This window comes from Grus americana, chromosome 1 (assembly GCF_028858705.1).
Source record: "Grus americana isolate bGruAme1 chromosome 1, bGruAme1.mat, whole genome shotgun sequence".
Lineage (NCBI taxonomy): Eukaryota > Metazoa > Chordata > Aves > Gruiformes > Gruidae > Grus > Grus americana.
In genome coordinates, this window is record NC_072852.1 from 66,994,264 (window position 1) to 67,019,352 (window position 25,089).

The 25,089-nt window shown below is 39.7% G+C and overlaps 1 protein-coding gene across 20 annotated transcripts in view; it reads right to left on the reverse strand.

Moving 5' to 3' along the window:
* The window catches only part of FGD4 (FYVE, RhoGEF and PH domain containing 4), a 114,503-nt gene that overhangs the window by 35,373 nt on the left and 54,041 nt on the right, over positions 1-25,089 (reverse strand). For 14 of the 20 annotated variants that reach the window (XM_054830983.1, XM_054830991.1, XM_054831012.1 and 11 more), the window contains 2 exons: positions 7,717-7,878; positions 491-671 (listed from right to left, as the gene is read on the reverse strand). In XM_054830983.1, the coding sequence (XP_054686958.1) occupies positions 491-671; positions 7,717-7,878 (343 nt within the window). Of the gene's footprint in view, positions 1-490; positions 672-7,716; positions 7,879-13,316; positions 13,379-17,838; positions 17,859-19,621; positions 19,638-22,802; positions 22,995-25,089 lie in introns of those variants that run through there. The other 6 variants (XM_054831147.1, XM_054831136.1, XM_054831125.1 and 3 more) reach the window with 5 other exon arrangements.

Below are 25,089 nucleotides of genomic sequence, written 5' to 3' on the forward strand. Positions count from 1 at the left end.
ACAGTTTAGAGAATGTATGCCATATCAATACAAATAACTCGTATAGTTCACCCTCTTCACATGAATGATCTGAAGAGGTTATGACAGTATAAAAGGAAACTCAGGATTTCAGTTTTTGCTATTTGCTTATAAAAGTTTGGGGTTTTTTCTGCAAGAACAAAAGAACATCTCCAATGTTTCATTCTAAAATCAGCACTTATTTCAAATTGCTGGCATTTTTCAGGAGATTTTAAAAATGCTACGAGTTTGGGTTTTGGTGGGGTTTTTTAATGAAAAGTTAAGACTAGCACCTTATGAAAAAGCACACCTTGTACAGGCCAAATATATGACTGGTTTGCACCGTTTCACAACACATGCAGTTTTGCCATCCACTCCTCTGACAGGGATTGGCTTGAGCTCTACCGCGGTACCAACGTTCTTCCTCACAGGTTCAAGTTCCAACTCTCCAAACAGAGCAGAGTTACAAACCAATCCAAATTCTACTACTTACCTGCCTCCCTCAAAACGATTGATGAGATCTGACACTTTACTGGACTTTTCCTTTGCGACACTAGAAACAGGGGTGGGTGTCTCTTCCTCCATTCTTGGTTTCTGATGTGATAAAGCTGTGTGTCTAGGGGTTTGGTATGTAACAGGTGACACCTTCTGCAGATGAATTGGCTTTGGAGGCACTGTAAACAACAACAACCACCAGTCAATCACTCATGAACGGTTTCTTTGATCTGACAGAACATATATGATATTTTTGCATAAGAACTTACTACAGTGATAAAAAAGATGCTCTTGGCATTACTTAACCTTAAAGTTGCTTTATGAATACAGGGACTCCATATAGGTTTTTTCTGCACTGTCTGGTATCAGGCATCTTGTTACATTTCTTGGATAAAAGTGGAACCACATGTTACTTCAACAAGCTAGAAAATTAGGAGGTTTTGTTGTTTTGCTTGGCAAACATATATGTGGCCTCCATAAGTGCAGTTTTTATCATAAAAAAGAATTAAGCATAATCAGAGAATCTAGCTGTGCTGTGGAGCTCAAGAGATTTAAATTGCTGCCCCAACACTCTGGTGCTCTCATTCTTTACCTTCCCCCTCATGACCTCAATAATAGTTAGTGGAAAAGGTGTTTGCCTTCAGCTTTGAGCTTCCTTTACTCACTGAACCCTTGCCTATTTACACTGCTGAAAACCTGCCCCCCCCAAAAATATTTTTTTATCCTTCTTGCTTTTTCCCCAGTCCTACCATAAGCCCTTCTAATTAGATTGCTGATGATCAGCCATTGTTTAATGCAGCAGACACATTGACACATAAAGCAACTAAAATCACACGTGCTGGGGATTTTTACCTTTTAGCCCTTTAAGCAACTACGTAAAGCAGCAAAAGCGTTTCAGACTGGACCTGAATGTGTTCCACTACAAGAGCAACATGCATCCGGCTCCTTCAAAGTGCAAGACTTAAGGGAAAAGTCCTTAATTCCCAAGAAAACAACTCTGCTTATCCCCACACACGCTCCCAAAACATAGTGTGAGGAGATGCAAAAGCATTTGATATTGAAGTGAAAAATAAAGACTATATCTGCCCTTTAATAAAAGGCAGGCATAAATCACCAGGAGTAGGCAATGCACTGCCAGTGGAACCAGTGGCTCCAGGGGCTCGGCCACCGCGATCCCGCATGCCACGTGCACTCGCCTTTCAGTAACTACACACACCTGCCAGGGAGCAAACACAAAGGGAAGGAAGACAGGAATTGGCATTAGGAATCACGTGTAACTCTCATGGTAGAAAAATAAGGACTAGTACAGGATACACAATAGATGGATGTGAAAAAGCCACGTTCCTCGCATCACTGACTCTAGAATGGCTTACTGACCCTGGAAAACCAGTGCACCACAGGAATTAGCTTACATCCCATCGACTGGCATTCGAAAGTGGTGTTGAAAAACTTCTTGCACATATACTATCATAGACTATGATAAACTTGAAGGAACACTTGATAAAGGGCAACTTTCTATCTCTACCTTAAATTTATAGGAGGTAATACTTATCTGTCCTTCTAATAACTTAATTGCACTTAAGTGTAATTGTAGGGATCATCGAGTCATGAGGGACTCTATGAAGAAATGAATGTACCACAAAAAGCTTTAGACTTCAACCACATCAATGTCGATAAATGAAATAATCAGAGAGAGAAGGAAGAGAATTACTGTAGACCAGATGCGTTTACTGTGTATATATGTATCTTTGGTCCTTTGAAGCTTTCTTTTATATTTATTAACACAAGTGAAAAAGCAAGTTTGGGGAAGGACAGAGTGCAGAAAGGAAGACTTAAAATACTACAATTTTCAAAAAGTTACAATGCAGTCCTGAAACAAGCAGAGTATTAAATTGTGTAACTGCTTGAGTATCTGTAGTAACTGAAGCCCCTCCTGAGAAGCTGCATACATTTGCTCAGCCGCAGCTGGGGTGCAATGGAGCAGCTTTCCCTATATTCCCTCTTCTCAGGGAGTTCGGAGAAAGTCTGGCAGAATTAGGCCAACAAGCATCAGATAATTGTCCAAGCGCTGAACAGCTAGCTTGCTGCGCTGACAAAGGCGATGGGACAGCTGAAAAAGGCGGTACAAGCAGGCTGGGAAAAAGCGGGACACATAATTGAGCGTGGGCACTGCCATTCCCTCGGGGAGGAGGTGGAAGGCAGAGGAGACGCTGGCTGGATTTACTGACCAGCACTATGTTAGTTTGTAGAAACACTTCTTGTTCTTGCAATGGATTTTGTAGAACCCACAGTCCTGTGAATTCTCTTATTTAATGAACTCATACATCTCTTCAGTTCTTTTGTACGTCTCATAAAGTGTTAATATCCTCACAAGGATATATTAAAACTACTAAACTTGAGGGAATTAGTGTCTACTGATAAAGCAGAAGGAATTAGTTGGAAGCTATTTTTATACTGGATCCACTGGGACAAAAATCAAATTCTAGGACATTCTGTGGAGGTGTCACACAATTTTGCGGCTATTACTGAAAAACCACCAGCTTAGCAGCATTTCAGTAGAGCAAGCGTGAGGAACCTCTAGTCAACCTAGACAATCCCAGTATATTGAAAATCCCTGTAATGTCTTCAGAGGAGAACTACAAACCAAACAGCCACACCAATTCACTAATGCAAGATATTTTCTTCTTTACTCCTTGTTACCACCCAACAGACAGCATTTTCCCTAATCAGCTGCTGCAGCAGCTACTGTAAGTTTTAGAAATAGAGCAATGGGGAAAGGACAGTCACAAGATCAATGAAAAGAAAAGAATCAGTAGTGTAAAAAAAAAAAACCAACCATGCAAACCTTTCTGTAAGGTCAACCTTGTTAACAGGGATTAGGGAAAACAAATTCCTTTAATTCTCCCCTCAGTGTACTTCTGTAGTGTTTTGGTTTAATCAGATTATTTTTCAATGTGCACACAGCAAGGATCTTAAAGAAAAAAATAGAGAAAAGACTGGCCCATTGTAATACCCTGCATAATACAGAGCTCTGTTTAAGTCTATAAATACTCTTGTCTCTATACTGTAGAATTTTGAGCTCATTAGAAGATATGAACTGCATACGCTGCCCAAAGAAAACCACTCAGTATGCTCAGGTAGCTGCTACTGTATAATGTTAGCCAAAATACCTAATCAAGATTTAAGCTGCAGTGCCTAGTTGTGCATTCAGCTGTGTAGATATACATAAGGAAACGGGAGGTAATGCTACAAATGGCAACGTGCAACCACCTTTGCTGACTCCAAAGCATATTAGCAAAGATCATTTATCTCTTCTTTTAGAAAGTATAATGTGTTCAATCTCCCTCTATGCATTTAACTCCTCCTGGTTCAAAATGCTGCTGGGCTTTGATTCAATGAAAATACACAGTTAAAAGTTCCTGTGGTAAGCAAGTACAGCTCTCCTGGCTGAGTCATCCTTCATCACCTCCCTGCATGCTCCATCACCTTCAGGAAGATCAAATGAGCACAGCTGGATAGATACCAAAGATTTACACTCACAAGAACAGTACCAAATAACTAGTAACCTAGACTCAGCAGAAAAAGTAATCTCCTCTTTAGGATGTACATTTCCACATTTTTATATCATATATGAATGATATAAAAGAATATAATATATTAAGAAAGAAGATCAATAATGAGCAGATGTGCTTTGTTCTCTCATTTGTCATCTTCCTGGAGATAAGGTTTGGGATTTAGCAGCTATGTTGATAAAAGAGACATTGCTACAGGTTTCTTAAAGCACCACTGAGATTGGAGAAGTCTAGCTAGAAACAGCTGTCAGTTTTAGTTCAATTCACCTTTAATTGTCAAAGCTTCATTTGCCAGAGACGACCAGTCTACATCCCAGACCCCTTTAAGAGGTCTTTCAGTTCTTTTGGGCCCAGGCCACTGAATACCTTCAAAAACCTCAGATTATATTATAATTAACTGAGAAAGGAGGACAGGATTGATGCTACACAGTAGATAGTCAGCTAAAACTGACTGCTGAAGTCTACGTGTTGAATGCCTTGTCTTCATACCACGTCGGAGTAGCACAAACCAGACCATCTTCTGGAGTGGAAAAATCATCTCCAACCCAAACAAAAATGCCTCTTCAGCCTCAGCAGGAGATTCACAAGTATTCCTAAGCACTCATTAGAAAAATTTAAATGAGCAACTGATGCACAGTCTTGAGCTGACAAGACACTTCACTGCTTTGAAGAAGTGTGGATATGTCAACATATTTTCCATCCTACAATAAAACTGCCTGGTACAGACAACGGTTTCAGTGCCCAGTACTTAGTAACTGGGCATCATAAAGCTCATGCAAGAGGTTCAAAGAGCAGGGAATAGAAGAAACCAGAAAAAAACCTGGTCAATTTGTACACGTCACTCTACATGCGTTCTGTTATTGCTAGGTTCACATCGCTGCCCAAATATTTGTAGGTAAGGGCAAATCTCAAATTACCTAACAATTTGCTTCATCTCGCGTGCATCATGTTTGCCTTGGAACTCAGTAGAGTATTTTGCTATTTCCACTAACTACCGCCAGTCTGGATTAGCCCACTTTATCAGAGATGCAAAGGCAAACACCACGTTTCACAGCTGGTGCAGACTGTGACTGCTTTTCTCTGCAGTCCTGATTTCTTTGCTTAACTCCCTCATAGGCCTTCAGTCAGTTACAGGCTTTGTTCCAAACTTGCAAAGATTTTCATGAAAATATGTATTGCTAAATTGTTGATGGAAGGAATTACTGGGGAACAAAAATTGCTCCTTTACTGTCTGTATATCCGGCAGCTACTTTGTTTTCTCCTTGAAATGTCAGGGGAAAATAATGAAAGAATTTTATATTGGATTCTGTGCAAAAATTTATTCACTTGATCTAGTTACCCTGAGTGATCTGTTTCCAAATATTTAAACTACTTCTCAGAGACCAAGTACAGACACAACAGGTTCAGAGCCCAGGGTTCACTTCAAATGCAAGATTTTTGACATTTTTCCTCTATATTAAAGCTCTATTTCCTCTATTAAAGCTAAGTTTACTAAAAATAGCTGTACCTCATTTGTAACACAACCTCAAAGTCATCTTTGTATCTCTCATTTTAATTATATACATTTTGGTAGGTTAGATGAAGGTCATTTTGCAGTTAGTTCATCAACAACCAAATACACTGTCATTGCAATTCAGGTCTGTTTTCACTATGAAAGGACACTTAGTATTTGCATGACTAGAACAACCATTTGGAAAAAACATTTCCTGCTACTATAAACCAAAAGCGTTTCTGTACCTGTATGTTACAAGCTGTTAAAAAAAAATTAGCAACCACATTTAAACCAATAAACTAGAGCAATTTAATTTGCTTGGATTGTTTGGATTGCCAAATCCTTATCTCATTCATTCTATTTTGTTTTGCTTCAATTAAATAAAAAGGCCAAAAAGATATAACTTCAATATGATGCACTTATTTAATAAAATTAAATGGAAAAAGACATAGGCCCATGAACAAAGCAGGCACAAAATACCATTTACAACAGTAGTGTTGAATATAATCTACACAGCTGCATTTCTTAGACTACAACACTATTCCTGGCTATGTCACATTTTGGAGCAAGCAATTTTGACAAACGCAGAAGTCATGGCTAGGAAAGAGCAACAACAGCTGTGTAACTACTTGAATGAATGGGGTCCAATAATATCCAACTCCTAATTTAAACAGCTAAAATTTATAATAAGTGAGCTGGCTTTGTTTTTGAAAGGCTTAAAATCTTTTTACTGATTGCCCATTTCTGTGTATCCATTAACAGATTGCTAAAATATTTTTCTTAGGAAGAACACGTGTTCTCTTGTTAACTTAGCTTCCAAGAATGCATTTCGGAGACTTAGGAACTGGTGCAGAAAGACTACTCAGATAAGTAATGTTTACATATAACCAATAAAAACATCTTAGTTTAGTGAACAATACTGGCAAAAGTTCTATAATAACAAATAATATGAAAAAATACAGCTTTATTTTGCTCTTATTCTCCCAGAGGAAACATAACTTTTTGACACCCCAATACGTTTCTTCCCCCCTTAACTCTAAGATGAACTCAGGACTGATGCAAAACTCTTCAAGATGCATTTTCCCATTAATTGCTATAAAGGTTGTTAAATTCACCAAATGATGACTCTATGTGATTCTACTTTCTATACATGATTTAGATGTGATCTAGTTTTCTATAAGTAATTCTAGTTTCTGTCCTATCAACACTGTGTCTCAGAATACAATTCCCTGAGCAGGATCATTGTATCCATCTTCTAACCTCGCCTTTTTTTTTTTTTTTTTTTTTTTTAAAAAAGCTTTTGAGATGAATGAAGTTCCTACTGCAGGTCACTACTAAAAGGCATCAGTCCAGATTTGCTTTGAATCCAAGATTTTGAGAACATATTGACTCTTTGTTGTGATCATCTTCAGTGGAATCATGAATATTACTGAGAAGACCACATAAAAAGACGGTTTGAGGTTTAGATATATAAAGTCAACATGTAGGGTGACCTATTTGGCTTCTAAAAGTGAAGATACTATTTATGGACCGAAGGAAGGGAAATCTACTTCTACTCTGCAGACATTATTGGTCAGCTTTTCTGCACAAAGTTCCCATCTTTCCACATACTCATGCAGGAGGGCTCCCCTCGAGCTCCGCTAGCACCCTAAAGGACCTGAGTATCTTCCCTGCCACCCCCGCTGTGAAGCCAGCTTGCCAAACAATCCAGTTCAAAATCAGTATCAAAACCTTCCAGCTCAAACACAGTAATCCTTTGGAAAAACAAGCCCTGGCGTCAATTTAATACAAAGGAGGGGCTTACACGCGTTCTCCCACCTCTACCTACTAGCCACTTCTTGGGCAGAGAACAAATTTAACACTTGCTGCCTGGTAGTAACACACAGCAAATTATTAGACATTTGAGATAAAAAATGTAGCTAGACCTATGTGTTTGTAATATATCAGTAAGTTCAACTTTCCTTCTGAGAACCTTTTTCAGCAAATTATTATCAGAAATTACAGATTCATAAAGCATTTACAGAACATTTCAATTTCAGTAGCAAGCTTTTACCCCGTCATTTTCTTTCTGACAAATACAGTTCTTTCAAGGTGCTCTATTTCTCTTAAAGTCTGAGATGAAGAACAACTTCCCTAGCAAAAATATTTGAGGCTACTTACCTTGTGGCTTTGGATTTGAAGCTGAACGTGGGGACTGTTTGACTGGCACACTTCCATTTATTCCCTGAGCCGCTTCATTGCGTACATTCTGCTCAACTAGCCTGGTTGTGGCACTCGTACAAGATCTAGGTAATATTAAGGACTTTGGACAGATGCTGCTGCCTGAAAAACAAATACATACAAAAACCCCAAGAATTAGAAACAGGATTAAGTATAAGAAAGAACATGTATAAACATATTTATTAAGTGCTAACACTTCTCTACAGAGAAGATTAGAATACTCATCTTCCCTTTAAGAGTGGAAAAAAAAAAAAAAAAAAGACTTCCACTATGACTAGCCTAAGCTCTTCTATACAAAGATTACAATCTCTTAACAGACTTTTTTCCTATCTGAATTGTCAATGTGCTTGTTCAACAGAAGAATTATAGAAAAAACTAGCATTTTTGTTCAGCCACTCAATTTCTGTATTCAAAGTGTTCACAAAATGCTATACATTCATTTTATTACAGAAGGTAGCATCCAAATATTACCTAAATGTATTGTAACTTTTTTGTAGGAAAGGGCTCCTATTGTGAGTATTAAAAAAGAAAAAGAGAAAAGCACAAAGCCAGCTGACTCTTCTATTTCATTTCTTCCTAGCAGAATGGAAATTATTCTGATTAAGAGCATCAATATGCTGCTATTGGTAAGAGAGTCAGAAGAAAATATAAAGCAAAACATATTCAAACAACAGAAATTGTAATAAAAGCACTTATTAGAACATCATTACACAAGCCTAAACCATGCACTTTTGTTTGGGGGTCTGAAAGCAATTGGTTCTGTAAATACAATCAAAAACTTGAAATAATAATATGAAGGACCTTGAGATATCACTTAAGCCAATATTCATTCATCTCTGAATCCAAAAAAAAATCTACAACATTTTTGTGAGGAGGAGCAAGGGAAAGGAGGAAACCCCATTTATTTATTGGGGTGTTGTCATAATTATTTGATTTAAAAAAGAAAAATTATTAGGATAGAGTTTGGACACTTCAATTTATCGTTATTATTTGCCATCCTTTTACCTTTGCTTGATTTTACTAGTAGAAACTCAAGCATGAGCAGAGTTTTCTTTACAAGTTTCCAAAAAAAAGCAAATCCAAAAGCCACTCAACTATTTCATAAGGTGATCCTTTGATGTCTGCTGAACAACAACTGGTCTGCAAAGTTTAGTCCTTCTGATCTAATTCATCTCTCTCTCTCATGGCAAAATCCATCAATATCAAGCCATTCCTAGCAACAGCCAAGCCTGCTCTTAGAACAGCAGTTGAAAGAGATGCCATAGCTATTGCTCAACGCTGCTGCTAGATTCTTCAACTTTTTGTGGATTCCAACAATATTTTCAAGTATTTATGCTTTGTTTATTAGAAGCTCATTTTTCCTTTTAAGCACTGAAGTAGCCCTACACCAAGAAGCTGGCTTTACAAACATGGAGACTTGCAGATCTCCATGGCGAGATCAACAACCCACGCTACCAAAGTGCCAGTACTCGGATGACGATGCATGCAAGACACCCGCAGCTGCAACATGACATCTTTCCCTCTTCCATCCCATTCAGTTAGCAAGGGATCTCCCAAGAAGATAAAGGTGGCTGGTCCCAGAATGATGCAGGTAATCTAATGAGGCCCGCTATGTACAGAAGCTTCTCAGACATTTGTGACCTTAGGCAGAAATTCCTCAGCTCTGTTTCCCTGGGTATCACTGCATACGCAAAAAGTTGTATTGTACTCCAGCAGTGGGAGCTCTGTCCCACATCATTCTGCAATGACTAAGGAAGGTACCTTAAGTGCCGTTTCTCTTTTTCGTATGGAGGTGTGAGTACTGGAAGCTCTTAGACAGACCAAAGTGATGGTATAGGGGGTCATACCAGTAAGTCTTCCTTGTCTCCATCAAAGAGCTGACAGGCTGAATTTCCCTATCCTACAGAATCCCATACCATACTGTAGCAGTTTACACTCCAATTGGGGAATCGCCAATTCAAAAACAAATTTAAGAAAGAGTAACACCTGCAGGATCAACACAATGCACAAGTCAGGTGGCAACTGCACATAATTTATAAATCTACATTCAGATCACTCTCAACTTTGCAATGAGGGTGAAAGCGTGAAACCTTAGAGCTTTCTGAAAACTATTTTGCCTGCAGATTTGACAACTTCTACGCTTCAAAATCTCCACCTCCCCAACTGCAGCTCAGTAAGGGGCATTGCTGCTGTCAATTGTTCAGGCCAAGGCTGGAAATCTCCATCAAAATGGTACCGTATTTATTAAAAGGATTCCCTAAGAAAACAAGGTACTGCTGGGGTCAGAATAGGACCTTATTCTACACGCATGACTTTATCAAGGCACTTATTCCTGTTTAAGGTTATCAGTCATGATCACTTTAAGACGAGGCGGATGCAGAGCTGCTGCTGAGAACAGGGCAGCTCTGTGGTCTGCCACTCCTCCTCCCTTCTCAGCACCATCCACTCCAGCTTCTGCTTCTGGCTACTCCTTCCCCTGTGCCGGCACCAGTGCTGTTCAGCCACATGGTGAGATAAGCAGCAGAAAGGACGCAGCTGAAATCTGAAGTAGATTGGTTTGACCTCATGGCCACCCCAGCACTACTGCTGGCACAGGGGGACAGCCAGGAATACGGCTGGAAAGGAACAAGACAGCTCCTTGCGGCGGCCCTTACTTAGACTGATCGGAAGCAATCGTTTAATGCAACCTCAGTCCCTCAAGTAGATTTTCAGACTTGGATTCTACTTGGTTTATACATGCACGCACACAGCCTTAATACAAAGTCCAGCAAAACCAGGAACAGCTGAAAACAAACTTTTAATGCAAAAACATTAGGCTGCCTTAAGAATCAATTTTGTTGTCAGCATCGCGTGCCTCCCATTAGGTTGGCAAATATTAGTTGCGTTCAGTGGGCAAAAGCCATTTTGTAAAGCTTGTCCACTGTAATGGAAAGCCGTAACACAAGCAACAGAAACGATCGCTTGTCTGTAGCGGGATCTTTTGCAACTGCTTATGAAAAACAAAAGCTCCGAGAGGTGTTCTGACCCAAGATGTGCTGTCAGCGCGTGCGGAGTGCGGGGAAACAGACCGTCTTCAAATTCATTACTGCTGTACAAGCCATTAGACAAATTATTCATCCTGTCTGGAAAGCATATTTGCTGGAGATGGACACACTACAGACATTTAACCTATATTGCAAACTAGTAATTCTGTTAATCATGTCACATCCTCAAGCCATGTGTTTTGAAGAGTAATATACCCACATCAAGATGAATAGCTTTCATCACATGTAAAGCTGGAATGGAAAAAGGTAATGGAAATCCAGCCACACCATACTACTTCTATAGAAAATTGAGTAGTCAAATTCTCTGGATAAAAAGCATCCTTTAACATCCTTGGAAATCTGAGCCCTGGTTTCTAGCCAGTGAAAGATATTACCTTCCAGGTGATGCAGACAAGAAAACTGTGGCAGAAATACAGGAATTTTCACCACAGACTTGTATTTAGTGTATTGTCTGCAAATGTATTATAACAAAAGCCCACAACATGTCATTTTCAGCACATTACAAAAATACCAAATACTTGCTGTGCAATCAGTGGCACACATTTCAGTAAGGCTGCTCAATTCCGTCGATGTAAGCACGCAGTAACACAGTCTACCTTTTAGAAATACAGTTGTTGCACTATAAGTACAACTTAAAATCCCATTATATATGCATCAAGTCAGATATGCTGCAAAAATCTGCAGCTTTTACTGGGCTGAAGTAGATTGCCATTGCGATTATTTCTGGCCTGGTTGAAGAAACACTTGTGTACTACTGGTATTCCTACGCATGATAATTGAGAAATTTTACTTGAAGTCAGAAATGCAGTGTGCAACAAAATACTACCACTCAGTTACTGCGTTCACTAGTATATGATTAATACCACCCCTTATAATTGTGGATGATTAAATACACTGAAGAGAAGAGAAAGGTGTGGAAAAGTTAAAAAATAAGGTGGGAACAGGCAAGAATGTAAGCAAGAAAGAGGAGGTAATAAATAACTAACAGAAAAGAGAAATAAACACTGTAAATTTGATAAGCACTTAATTATTTTTCTTATCTGCAAGGAAATGAGAAGCTAGAATGCTTGCAAACATGCTTGCATCTGCAAGAATATTTGAAGCTAGGCGATACATTATCTATTTTTCAGAGCGTTCTAATTAGAAATAACTTGGAGCCATGAACATTTAGGCAAACGTAATCAGCCAGCTTGAAATACCAGTAACATGACGGGGGGAGGCTTATTTACATTCACAAAAGGTTAAACTAATGTTTTAGTATCACTTGGGTCCTCCATCAGCAGTTCCATAAGCTTCAGGAAGACAATCTCAACACCACTAGGTCTTCTGTTATATTTATTTTCAGTCCTGCTTATAGCACATAGTGCATCTATACTGTTCCAGCACTATTTAACTTTTACTGCTATCGTGATCCCACTCTTGGCCATACATTCTGAATAAGAGAAATGCAGCATTTCTGGATGTAACCCAAGTCTATGGGAAAAGGGTTATTCTCTTGAGACTGCCAGGAGGCAAAAAAAAGTCTCAAAGTTACTTCTTTTAAAATTGTATAGCTATGTATACCTCGCGTGTTAAGTCCCAAGAACACCTGCCATAATGGTTGTGGTCTTGATGTTCTATTGCTAGATCTTTGTATGTAAGATCAATGCAAAGCTTCACCCTTCCTACTCCCTCCCTGGACATACGTGGAGGTTCAGCTAATAGACTACCTACCAAAGCACTTGTTTAGCCACCATAACCCAGCATTACAATCTCCTGATCAGTTCAGAAGAGCACTAAGTAGCACTGATGCTACAAGAGGCTAATTCCACTCATCCACTTACACACCAAACACTACAGGACCTGTAGCAAGGCCAGGACAAGAGTGAGCAGCTTCCTGAGCAAGGTGGCAGAAAGTGGCCTCTCACCCAAGCAGTTACCACAACAGATTTGTTGAGGCCTGAGCAGGAAATCTAGTAAATCAGGTCATGGACTTTGCCCGCAATTGTGGCCAAACCTGCCCTCAAAACTGAGTTTCTAGTAACTTGGTACCTATCCTTCACAGGTTTGTCCTGTTTGTGAGAGGAACCGACATGTTACTAAGAGGCTTATACTGCTGAGACATACTCAAACACATTTTAAGAATAAGTGGACGAAGCCCAAACTATCTGAAAATTAGGACTATGGAAGAAGAGAGTAGGAAGTCCGGAGGTCCAAGTTTCTCTCATGCAAAGAAAAAATCTACCTTCCTCCAAATTCCATTAAATGCTATCCTCTCAAATTAGTTACACATTTGTGTTTTGACATATCTTCACCTTTCCCATCACAGTGGTGATAGAGTTGTGAATGCTTTGCAGCTGCAGAACACTACAAAAACGTCATAGTTATATTCTGTTCCACGCAGACAAGCTCTAAAGGTTAAACATCAGGCCAGCCTTTAATGTCATGAGCCACTGCTGAAATAGTGCCAACAGTTGATAACCCAATGCTGTAAAAAGAAAAAAAAAAAAAACAAACTTTTGCTGAAGTCAGGAGAGCTGTCTCGCTGAAGAAATCAGTTTTCTTTCTGCAAGAAGGTGCTGGTCAAAAAAAATAAAAGGCAAATATCAGAAGGTTTAGAATTATCTTTGAAAAGTGGAATCTTGGCAAAGCATAGAACACAGATCAGGTTCTAATAAAGGATTAGTTCAGATACATATGCTGGCAAAATGCAAAAATGTAGGGTTTTTTTCCTTGCAAAGCTATCCTCCAGACACAGGGAAAAATACTCTAAGTCCAACAGAAGGCAGCAGACCACTTTCTGGAAATAATGAAAATACAAAGCATATAAAGGTTATTATTTCTCACTGCATGGGAATGTTCCTAGAACTACCATACAAATATTATCCTCCCTTTCATAATGTTTATTGCATGGAGTAAATAAATCTTCAAGTAAATACAGTAGGTATACATTTTAGATAGCAAAAAGTGTATTGATACTGCTCTTTTAGTTCAATGACCCCTGCAAATGCATTCACAACATCTGATGGTGAAGTTAAACAGCTGAAACAATACCAAACTTAAAACTGGCAGGCCAAACACTTGCTATACAATACTTACAAAGAACTAGAAAATATTCAGCTTCTTGGTAGATATGCTACCTTGCATAGTAACACAGAGCAAAGGTTTCCAAACTGTGCTATGAATAACACCGAGTACGTGAACCACTTGCAACAATAGGCAGAGCAGTAACACGGAGAACCAAAACAAACTTCAGCAAGTTTAACTGCACACAAGACACAAGAGATATTCTAAGAAGAGAAACAACTTAGACTCTTGAAATAATTTCATTTCTAATAAACTAAGGTGGGTTATGCAGAGCATCAGTGATAGAACCCAATTCAAAGTAGATACGTACCCATATCTGCTTGCTTTAAGATGAGACATTACTACACTGGGTTTGGTTTGTGGGTATTCACAAGATGATTCAAGCATTCACCGTCACTTTTCCTATGTTTTGTCAAGCTTTACAGTTGTTCTGGTTGGAAGAAACCATGCATCCTTCCCACAGTAACTTTCATTTTTAGACTGAAATAGAGCTTCTAGTAACTGCTACTAAAGAGCTACATTTTGCCAAGTTACCAGCTAGGGATGCCACCACATTTAAATAGGTTATCTTCTTCAAGATTATAAAGTCTGAGCTTTAACAGGAAGCAGTGAAATATTAACAAAATAAGATTTATCAATAATCTCCTGATTTCAGTCTCGGTATACTGTATATCGTGCAAAGTATAGGACCTAATGGTGAATTTCACATTCATCACAAATGTCCTGGCTCCAGCAGGCATGCTCAGTGTGCCTTAGTCTGTTGTCCTGTCTGGCTGTGATCTTTGTTCTGTTGGCTCTGATCTAATAGTCGTTTCCATGCAGGGAGACCTGCACATCTGCTGAGTCTTATTAAAATGACTAAGTCAGCAATTAATGGGATTATCTTTCAACATTTGTCTAAATTTTGGATTAGTGCAATAATACAACCTGCACTACTGGTGCTGTTCCAATAAAACAAGACTTCAAATGGCTTTGTCCCCAGACTGAGCCCCAAAAACCCTAGTTCCTTAGAAGTAATTATGGTTTCTCCATGCAACAGGCACTGATTACAGTACATTCCTCATTAGAGAGGGCACATTCTGGAGTCAGGAATATGGCGACACAATGTGAGGAAAGAAATGCAAAGCAAGTCAAAAAAAGCAAAACCCACCTTCAACATCTGGAGTCTTTAAAATCAAAGTTAATTTGACAGAAGTCTAAGTGATATATGCTATGAATGTTAACTACTACTGTAAAATAAAACAGGAAAAGGAACAGTGGACAGCTTTTTAAAACTGTATTAAAAAGGCACAGTCGTAATCCTTCTGAGAACAAGTCCCCCTGCAGTCACCATCTTCTACATCCTTCCCCTTTTGGGCCACTGCTTTCATACTGTCATCTGCAGTCCCACTGCTCACTCATCACCCAATTTTTGGAGGCAACTGATGTTGAAACCAATGCTGAGGCACCTTAGGGATAGAGGAGCTGGAGGGTTGCTGATGGCCACAGGGGTGGAATTACAGAGCACCGCTCACAAGACAGGCTGCAGAGGCTGCAAGTCATGGAGATAATGTGTGACAACCTTATTCCTGGCCATTGCTGCTGTGGCTTCCTTCTACTACCTCTTCCAACATCATAGGGAGGGGAAGCAGCAAGCCTTTGGGCCTTGCTACTGACTGAGCAGCTGCTTCAGCTGGCAGGACTCCCCAAAACCTGCCACTGCTGCTCCCCCCACCACAGGGTTGCAGGGATGCTGAAGGGAGCAGGCAGAACTACCCAGTGCTGGCTGAAGCATGCCAGCATCTCCCTCGACTGGAAAACACTGATTTGGAATAGGCTGCCAATGCACAGCTTGCTATTTGAAAATAGTAGCTTATGACTGAGGTCCTCTGCCAAAAACACTGTATCTCTTACACTAAGGTTCTTATGAGTCACCTACACACTGGGACAATGGCTTTGCCAATGGTAGTCATTCATCAACTATTTAATGAATAACGGAAGTTTCTTACATGAACAGAGACAAGCAACATTCACGTCATGTCTCCAGAAAGACACATGATCGAAGAGAAAGCTCCGAGGATGAGGAGTTCTGTTTACAGGAACTAAGTACTGCTCTTTCACATACTTAGTTCCTCTATTACAAAGCATTCCCTCAAACCCTTGTTTTCACTTTGGTCTCTGAACATGTATTATCAAGCCCAAAATCTAAAGAGAAAATAAGCCAATAGCATTCTTTTACTCGTAGAGACTTTTCATAGCTTATTTTTCATAAAATAATGTCAATATCTCTTTCAGCAGTTTTTGACAATATTTTTTCTTTCTTTTTATTAAGCCTATCTACAAGACTTAAGGATGACCACAGTTCCTGACCCTACAAGCCATGTATCACGAGCTTCATGTAGTTAAGAACCACAAGGTTATTACATAAAAAAAAAAAAAGCCTTGAGAAAGAAAATGTAAGTAAGAAGTAGCAGCAGCTTTGTCACTCCAGGATAAGGCAGGGTAAGTTGATCCCATAACCAGAGTCAGCTACCCTGCTGTTATGGTCTCATTTCTACACAAGGTAACTTCAGGTAATTCCTCCCTCCTTGTCAGCACAGCCTTTTGCCAGTGCCATAACACACAGTGGCAACTTTCAGCTCAAGAACTGCTTCTCCTGTTGCAGTATTTCAAAGTCACGGGAACGTCCTGAATATGAACTTCAACTTCTTTCTCCGCTGCAATCGTGGGAACACTGGTGAGCCCTGTGTCTGAGGGTCATTTCCTCCCCTCCCTGTCCCTTTACTGCTCTTTATAGCTTTCTACATGTTTGATGAAGGAAGGGGTTGAGTAAGGTTGCATGGCTTTCTTGAGTTCTTACTGCAGTAATAGCCATTTTGATTATGAACCCTACCATGAGAAAAGATGAACAGGACGCACCTCTGCCAAATTTTCCGCAAACTATTTTTTCCTTTTAATTTTCTGTGCAGAGCTGTGTGAGGTGAGCAGCGTCCCCTCAACTAATATTTTACTCAACATTGACATTTTTTCACTGGGTTTTTAATTGACACCAGCATATTTTGCAGAGATGGCGCTCATCATTTTGTAAATGTCCTGAGCTCCTATTTGCTAAATAAGACACCCCATTTGTATAAACAGACTCACTGATCACAGAAGAATCACTTCTCTGAGCAAGGATTGTGGCACTGAGCCCTAAATGTTTCTTTCGCTTTATTTGTGAAGTTTTAAGATGATTTCTTTTCTTCTTGTTATCATATACAAGATAACCAGCGTGACACCATGCTGGGCACCACAGTCTAACTTCACATTAAGGAGAGCACCTGCACTACTGGGGTCATGGGAGGAAAAAATGCAGCCGACTGTCTCATACAAACCATTGGAATGATTCAAGATGATATATTAACATATACATACTATGCAAGTGCAGTGATAACTCAGAAAATGACAAAAAGACCTCCTCTTCTATAACTGATAAGCCACTATGTAATAACAGGGTGTTTAGATTTTTAGACAAATACTAACAGGTTTTTTTTTAAAAAAAAAAATTATAAATTTGATCTAACTACAAATTTCACCATTTTGCTCAGTATATTCTCATCTTCTATTCTGCGTAGTTATCTGTGCAGTTATTTCATATTCATCTCAACTCCGAGCTATTTTAGAAAATAGCCATACGTTTTGAGACATGAAATCAGCTACTTCTATTGATAAAAGGACTGCTAAGAGAAAGCATTTTTAGAAACAGGATTAAAAAAAAAAAAAACAAAACAACACAAAAACCCAAAGGGGAAAAAAATAGCTAAATACAGAAGGTTGAAACTATAACTGATCTATTATTTGAGAAGATCTGAGCAGAAGTTGTATAACTATACACACAGACAGCATTCAAGTAATTTAAAGATATAAATACATAATATATCCAAAATACAGGACAGCCAAAGATCCAAACAGAAGTCAATTGTTCAATACGAACCAATAAAACTATCACTGATAGATGGAAACTGCTTCCCACATCCAACTGCTGAGGCAGCCCGTGTGTCCGGCCAACATCTGAGAACCCAAAGCCCATCCAGCAGCCAGCTGTCACCGACCCACTCCCCTCCCTTCTCCTGGCTGCCCGCTCCCAACACTTTCTGTGCATCAGTGCTGGCATGCATTTAGCCCCAGGATGCAGTCCGGGAAAGTTAAACTATCAGAAATGTAACCCCGCCAAAAAAACCCGCAGCCAGCTTCATGCATTCGTTCACCTTAGATGCACTGGAGCTCGGGCAAAGAAGTAAATTCAGTGATGAGGAAAGGAAGGCAAGACTCCCTTTCCAGAAGCAAGTAGCCACTAGATAATGTTAATTCTGTTGAATTGCATCTCAATGGGTTTGGAGCAAACAGTAGGGAAGGAAAAAATAAATCAAAAAACTATTCTCTAAGAATGTGCGGTTTGAGATTTAAAGTCATATGCCCTAATTAAAGAACAGGCTGCAGGGTATTAACTGCACAACAGCATCCCAACAGGCTACCAGGCACTACTCCCTGTTATTTGAAAGATTACAAGTAAATACAAAACAATGAATTTGATAAAGAAGAAAGCGTGGGTGGAGAGGGACACGCGGTTGCCGGTGCCGTAGAGCAGCCCGAGCGGCGCAGCTGTGCGGGACTATGGCTGCTCGGTGGCGAATGCCTTTCCTCCCCCAAGCCGGGGCACGCAGCCGGCTGTCAGGCTCCCCGAGCACTTCAGTCTCCCTGCCAAGTAATTAACAACCATCATCTATGAAACACAGAAAAACAAGCAGCTCCCTGGGAGTGCTCACTGCACCAAAACAGGAATATAAAGAACCCGAAAGCTGGACGCTTCACAAGAATTCAAGTGCTTCCTGCTTTTGACCTGGTTGGTTAAAAAAAAATAAAAAAAAGGAAGAATAGCCACAAAAAGCCTGGTTTAAGTACATTTAGGGCCTTCCTGTGAAATCGCTCAAGAAGGACCTTCCTTGTTCAGTCCCTTTAAAGCCTACCATAATTATGCCAGTTTTTATGTGGTGGGGAAAAATCCTTTACCCCTAAATTGCCAGAGATGAGCACTGTTAGTGCTGTCTACACAATTCACTCCAGATTAACAGAGCTGCACATCAGTACAGTTGCCTCTTGAACATTAAACAGATTGAAACAGCTTTATAAATTATGCTATGAACTGGCTGCGAGATACAAATTCACAACTATTTTATTCTTTAGTTCTCCCCCCTCTCTTTTCCAGAACTCCATTTAAAATATTTTTTTTTTTTAAAGAAAAGGAAGAAAGAAAAGAAAAAAGAACATAAGTGTAGGATTAATTTATAATGTCATTTCATAAAGCTTCTTATTTTGAAAAATTTAAACAATTTTTAATGCAGACTGGGATGACTGTTTACTGTACTGTTCAAAAAAGCTTAATAGTCACATGAATACTGAAATAGTTTCCCTATCTTTGAGTGTACAATTGGATAGGAAATGCTTTAAGAAAAAAATCATGCAATGTAAAAATACACTAAACCCAACATCATCTCAGGAAGAGAAATCATTTTGCAATAGCTCCAGTTTTGTCCAAGACACCTGAAGGATGTGCAACCTTTCACTTTGCAAACATTTTGAAAATGAAGATGTTTGAAGGCCCCAGGACAGAAGAAAAAACCCCAGACTGAGTGAGACAGCCCCTCAAACCCAGGAAGAGAAAGTTTTATCCCCTCCATCCCTCCACATCCCCGTAGCTCCCACTGCTCACTTCTTACCAGCTCTAACGCTCCTTGGGTTTCTCTCTAGGCCAGTGTAAGCCCTGCAGCAAGCGGACGCTGGTTTTATCACAGGAGTTTTGTGCTGTAGGAGACCAAAAGTCTGGGAAAGTCCCGGGGAGGGACTGGGCAGCCTCTTGGCAGCAGCTGCCCACTGGATCACTCGAGCCGTTCACAGAACTGCAGCCCAACAAAATGTTGCTGAATCCTATGCAATATTTACTGTTTTCTTAGCGCCTCAGTTTTTGGCATCAGATGAAAGAGTATCAAAATATTCATTAAAAAAAGATGATGGCTTGCATGTTGGGGAAGAAGGTTTGCCAAAACACAGAGCAAATAAAATCTTTGAAATTACTCTTAAAATGTAACATTTGTTTAAGGCTAACCATTTAATTTCTTTTATAATACAAGGTTGGGCAATACTCCACAATCCCTCTCCACCTTACATGACCTAACCCAATTGTTGCCCCTCCTTCTTTTTCTCCCCCCCCCCTCCCCCCCCCCGTCTTTTTTTTAGTCATGGGTCATGGTTGTAAGGGCTTTTTCACAAGCAAGCAAGAGCAGTCACAACATGTTAAATATTTTATGGCAATCTGAAGGAAAGATTGCGTTCCTAACTACCACCCTTCTCAAGGTCAAGCATTGCCTGACAAACTATAAGGAACACACAAGCACTAAATTTCCAAACTCTTAATGTTAAAGGAATTTACTCCTTTCATTTTATAATCATTATAAACCCAGGGCAGCATAGGAAGAGATGGGAAAGAGGAGCATTCCATTACTATTTTGAATTTTTAGTAAAGACTCAACAAATTCACTGGGATTACAAGCACTGACGTAAACCACAAGACTGTCTGTTTATATAGCACCTACCACGTAAAAAACCAACATAAGACTCGGGGTGCTGCAGTCACAGAGCAAAGCATAGTGATGGTACTAATGAAAACACTTAACTCCCTGCTGATGTCTGGGTCACAGTATCATTTCAGAATGAAATTGCTTGAAATCAGTTTTTTCAGTGATGCTTTCACCCTATTGTGAATACCGCTACTGAAAAAATGTATCTATAAAGCTCCAGTCTTCAAAAACATCAAAGCTCCAGAAAAGGTACATTCTACATATTTCCCCTGTTTGTTACGGGTCTTTAATACTTGGAAAAAACTGCTTTGCTCAGGCACCTGGACACACTTTCAATTGCACATTGTGATAGCAATGAATAAACTGCCATGTGAATGTATATCTTCCTACAGACACTCTCCCTTCAGCTGTGCTGTTCCCCTCTGCCCCAGTCCCAAGCAGTCAGTACTGGAAGGATCTCTTTCCATTCCGGACTGGAGGCAGCCAGTGTTTCAAGCATCTCACTGCTTCTCTCAGATTTAGGAGTGTCCAGGGATATTTGTCCACTCGATTTCAAACCCACACAGACTGGAACTACTTGCTGTCACCTTTTCTATGCAGACTGTCTATAACCATTGATTTCCTACACCAGCCCGAGAAGGTGACATTAGGAGGTATCTATATGCTTTTTCCACAGGCTGGTAGAAGCTCATCCCTTCTCACCCTTGAAGCCAGGTTTTGCACGGTAGTCCACTCCTGCATTAACTGCTCTCATAGAACTTCTAACTGGAGTCTGGGAAATACACTGCCTGGAAAATACCATGATAGTATAACCTATGTCACCTGAAAGTACATAAAAAAATATATTTGTACTTCACATATTTGATCTCTCAAAACATCAAAGATTACAGCTTCACCAATATATCTGACATTTAGACCGCCACTGGTACATGTAAGTACACTGTAGGCCTCTGCAAACTGAAATAACCCAAAGTAAGCCAAAGGGCAAATGGGAAGATGAGTTGTAATACCAAAAATAGAGTTATGGCACCACATTGAGCTTCCTGAAAAATCCATAAGGGTTTAATGTTACATTTACAGGAAAAGAATACACGTTACAGATCCTAGAAAATAGCTCTTAAGGGTTAGATCAGAGAAGAAAAAAAAAAGTCTCCTACATCCAGATGTATATTCTTCTCAAGATACAGAAAAAATAATACCTAAGGAGCAGGAAGAAAGGTGTGATTCTCATTCTTCTGGTTGATTATCAAAAACTAGAGGGAGAAGGGCAATTTCACTCAATCATAAAACAGATAAGGAACCAACAGAATGATTTTAAAACAAGTATTCTTTGTACCCAAGAAAAATCAGATGCCTACAAGTACTGTAATCATGAGAGCTGGGGTAGAGTTATTTGCATGCATCTTCTCCAAGCTTCTCTAGCAAATCTCTCAAACTCACTCAGCCAGTGACTCCCTGCCCTCTATTTAGTCTTGGAGGCCTTTCCAGTGGGAGAGCAGCATCCTGAACCCAAACCTTCCACAGATCTCTTTCATCTACCTCTCTGTGGAAAACTTAATTCAGAATATTTACTTTCTTATATTAAACTGCTAGGGTTGAGTAAGCCTTTTAATTTAACTTACCCTGAGCTGAACTTTTCTCAGAACTGAAAAATGTACTCACTTATAAGTAAAGCAGTATTTTCAATAGTACTGTTAAAAATTAAATTACAAGCATATTTGCAGTGGAAAAAATCCAAACCTTTCACTGGATGGTGCAATAAAAGAAAACATTCTTTAATTCTGGAAGCCAATTATGTAGCATAAGTATCAGTTAAATGGATTATTGCAACATTATATGTAAAAAGCTGAGCGTAAAGTCAGAAGTGTACACCTACTTCCTAAAACAATGTGAGACAGAATTCTGAGAGCCAATGCTTACTTATAGAAATGTCCTATAGAAACCTTGCAGCTATAAACAGAGGTCAATGATTCTGGCAAATAAGCCAGGAACAAAAACCAGTTATAAACATCACAAAACTGATTTGCTTTTAAGAAAGTCTCAAGCTGGTGAAAGCAGCAGCAAACCAAGCCAAAAGTAGCAGAGTTCTCGGTGTGGCAGATGTATCAGGCTAGCGGTTCAACAGGCTGCAAGCTCATTTACTGAGAATAGGAGGAAAAAGCCACCAGAGCATTCCAGCTGTATTGCATCACAAGGCAGCTGGATGTTCACCGGTTTATTTGCTTTAAACTAGAAAGTTTAACTCTTGGTGTCTCTGGACACAAATACGCCACCAAGCCTTGAAGAGATTAAGGTTTAACAGAAGCATCTCGTTCAGTCTTACCTGGTTCAGAAGACATTGTTTATAAATATATTCCGGTACCACCGCACGAGGAATTGATTTTGCAAGGGTAATAACCCTAGGGCAGGCTCACATATATCCTATTTACAAGACCTATAAGCTGCCAGAAAGGACTTCTCACCAGATGTTCAGTATATGCCGAGAGTTTACATGCTGGGTCTTTCAATTACACTATGCTCCTCCTTCTTTAAAGGCAAGCCTGTTTTGAGAGGAAAAACGTAAGCATGCAAACCAGTCCGCTTAGAGAAGAGAGTGAGGTCTGTTCAGTATTAAAGAGGAAAAACAAAGAAATCAGCTTATGTAACCTACAAACTGCTGGAGAAAGGAGGAGGAGGGACTACTGTAAGTTGTTTTGTCTAATGCCTCAGCTACTAAGAAAGTTTTGTCACTATTAGTTGCTCTTTGAAATTAAAGCAGTATCAAGGTTAAAGGATGAGTTAGTACATTTCTCTGGTACTCTGTTCTCCCTTTGTACTGCACGATGCTCATGTCTAATAGTCTTTTTCATTGTATAATCTGTATTCAAGTTTATGCCTAGAATGAAGTAAATGCAACACCCAGGATATGGGGGCAGTGACCAAAAAAGTCTACATTAAAGAATTGTCATGAAAACATTAGCTTATTTAGCACAGATTAAAATTCACTAGAATAATTTAAAATCAAGTTTTAAATGGCATAAAGTAGATATTGTTCTCCAGGGTAGAATACAAAGAGATTAGAGTTAATTCTGAACAGTGAAAAAGCACATTTTTAAAAAGTGAAAGGATTAACTGGAAAGAGAAGTTACTGCAAGTAATTTTTTTTTTTTATTGTTCACACATCAGCTCTCACACCATGTGATCACCAGCTGGCACACTTTCATCCCAGCAGGAGAAAGAAACTGGAATTTAAATCCAGCCCTGTCAATTCAGATAATATGAATCAGAATATAGCAGCCAGCCTGTCATTCGCTGCAGCTGAGGTCACCTTCAGCCACTGCGTTGGTCCAAACCACAACTCCCTACACCCCTTCCACCACCGGCCATTCGTGGTCCTCGCATTCAAGGCTGTGTAGAAGCACAGCTGCTGCAGAGCTGCTTTGAAGGACAAGTACCAAGGGTTACGGGGAATACACTTGCAAAACAATCAATTGTTATGAGTATCTGTTTTTCACTGAGGAGACAGCCCTCTGGAAAAGGGCAGCTAATTATTTCCTTTCTATTACAGATGGTGAACAGAGCAGGTATTGCCAAAAACAGTAAAAACCAACTATTTTCCTCCAGTTATTTCAACACTTTGGCGCATTTTTCTTCTTGAGATGAGCAGACACAAGTTCCACACATATGGATTTGAAATCTAAATGGAACCCATTTTTAGCACTTTGACCAAGATTTGCATGTGTTGTTTTTGTTTTGAGCATTTATTTTTAAACTGCTGGGCTAGAAAGTTGCATTTCCCCATCCTTGATACTCCTAGCAAGTAATCCCAGGGTCCTTAAAGCCACATACAAATTTTATTCACCCACGTCATCAATGTATCAGTAAAACAAAAAATAGCAGTAGCTGAGTTTCATAACCAGACTAAGAGAACTCCAACGCACAGGTTACAATTCTATTTTGAAATTCATCTCCAAGACTTCAAAGCTCGCACCCTTACTTGGGCTTCCACATGAAGTACAACAGAATACCTTCTCTCTCCAGAAAAGCCATTGCAGAGAAGATGCATTTTCTGCTCAGTTTCCCATATTTGAAACAAACCGCTTTCCCCACAAGCCTGGTTTGTCCACCTGCCAGTGAGGCTTTGTCAGCCTTTCTTCAGCCTGTTGTACTCTTCCCAACCCAGGAAAACCACTGACAATGTTTGTCATACAAGTACGTGACAGGTTTTAAATTCAGATGAGATCAGCAATAAAGTTTTCAATTTTCACACAAGCAACATAGCAGGCTGGAAAACTGTAAGACAAATGGCTACAAAATAATACAAGAAGCAATTAGTTCAGATAAGCAGCTACATAAATGCTAGTTACTGTCCATCGTAAGCAAAAAGAAGGGGTCACACAAGGGAAAGTAGGGGCCGGATGGGAAATCAAGTCTCCTTTTCAGGAAAACGTATATAGTAACTGCTACAAACTTTGTAACATGACACATGTGGGAGGGATGACATTTGAGCTACCAGACTGCTTTCCGTCCATCCCTGCTATAGGAAACAAGGCAGAGAAGAAGCAAGAGGTCAGAGCTCCAACCAGCCCCAAAAGGTCCACCTTGGACCACGCAGGCAACAGCCCACAGAG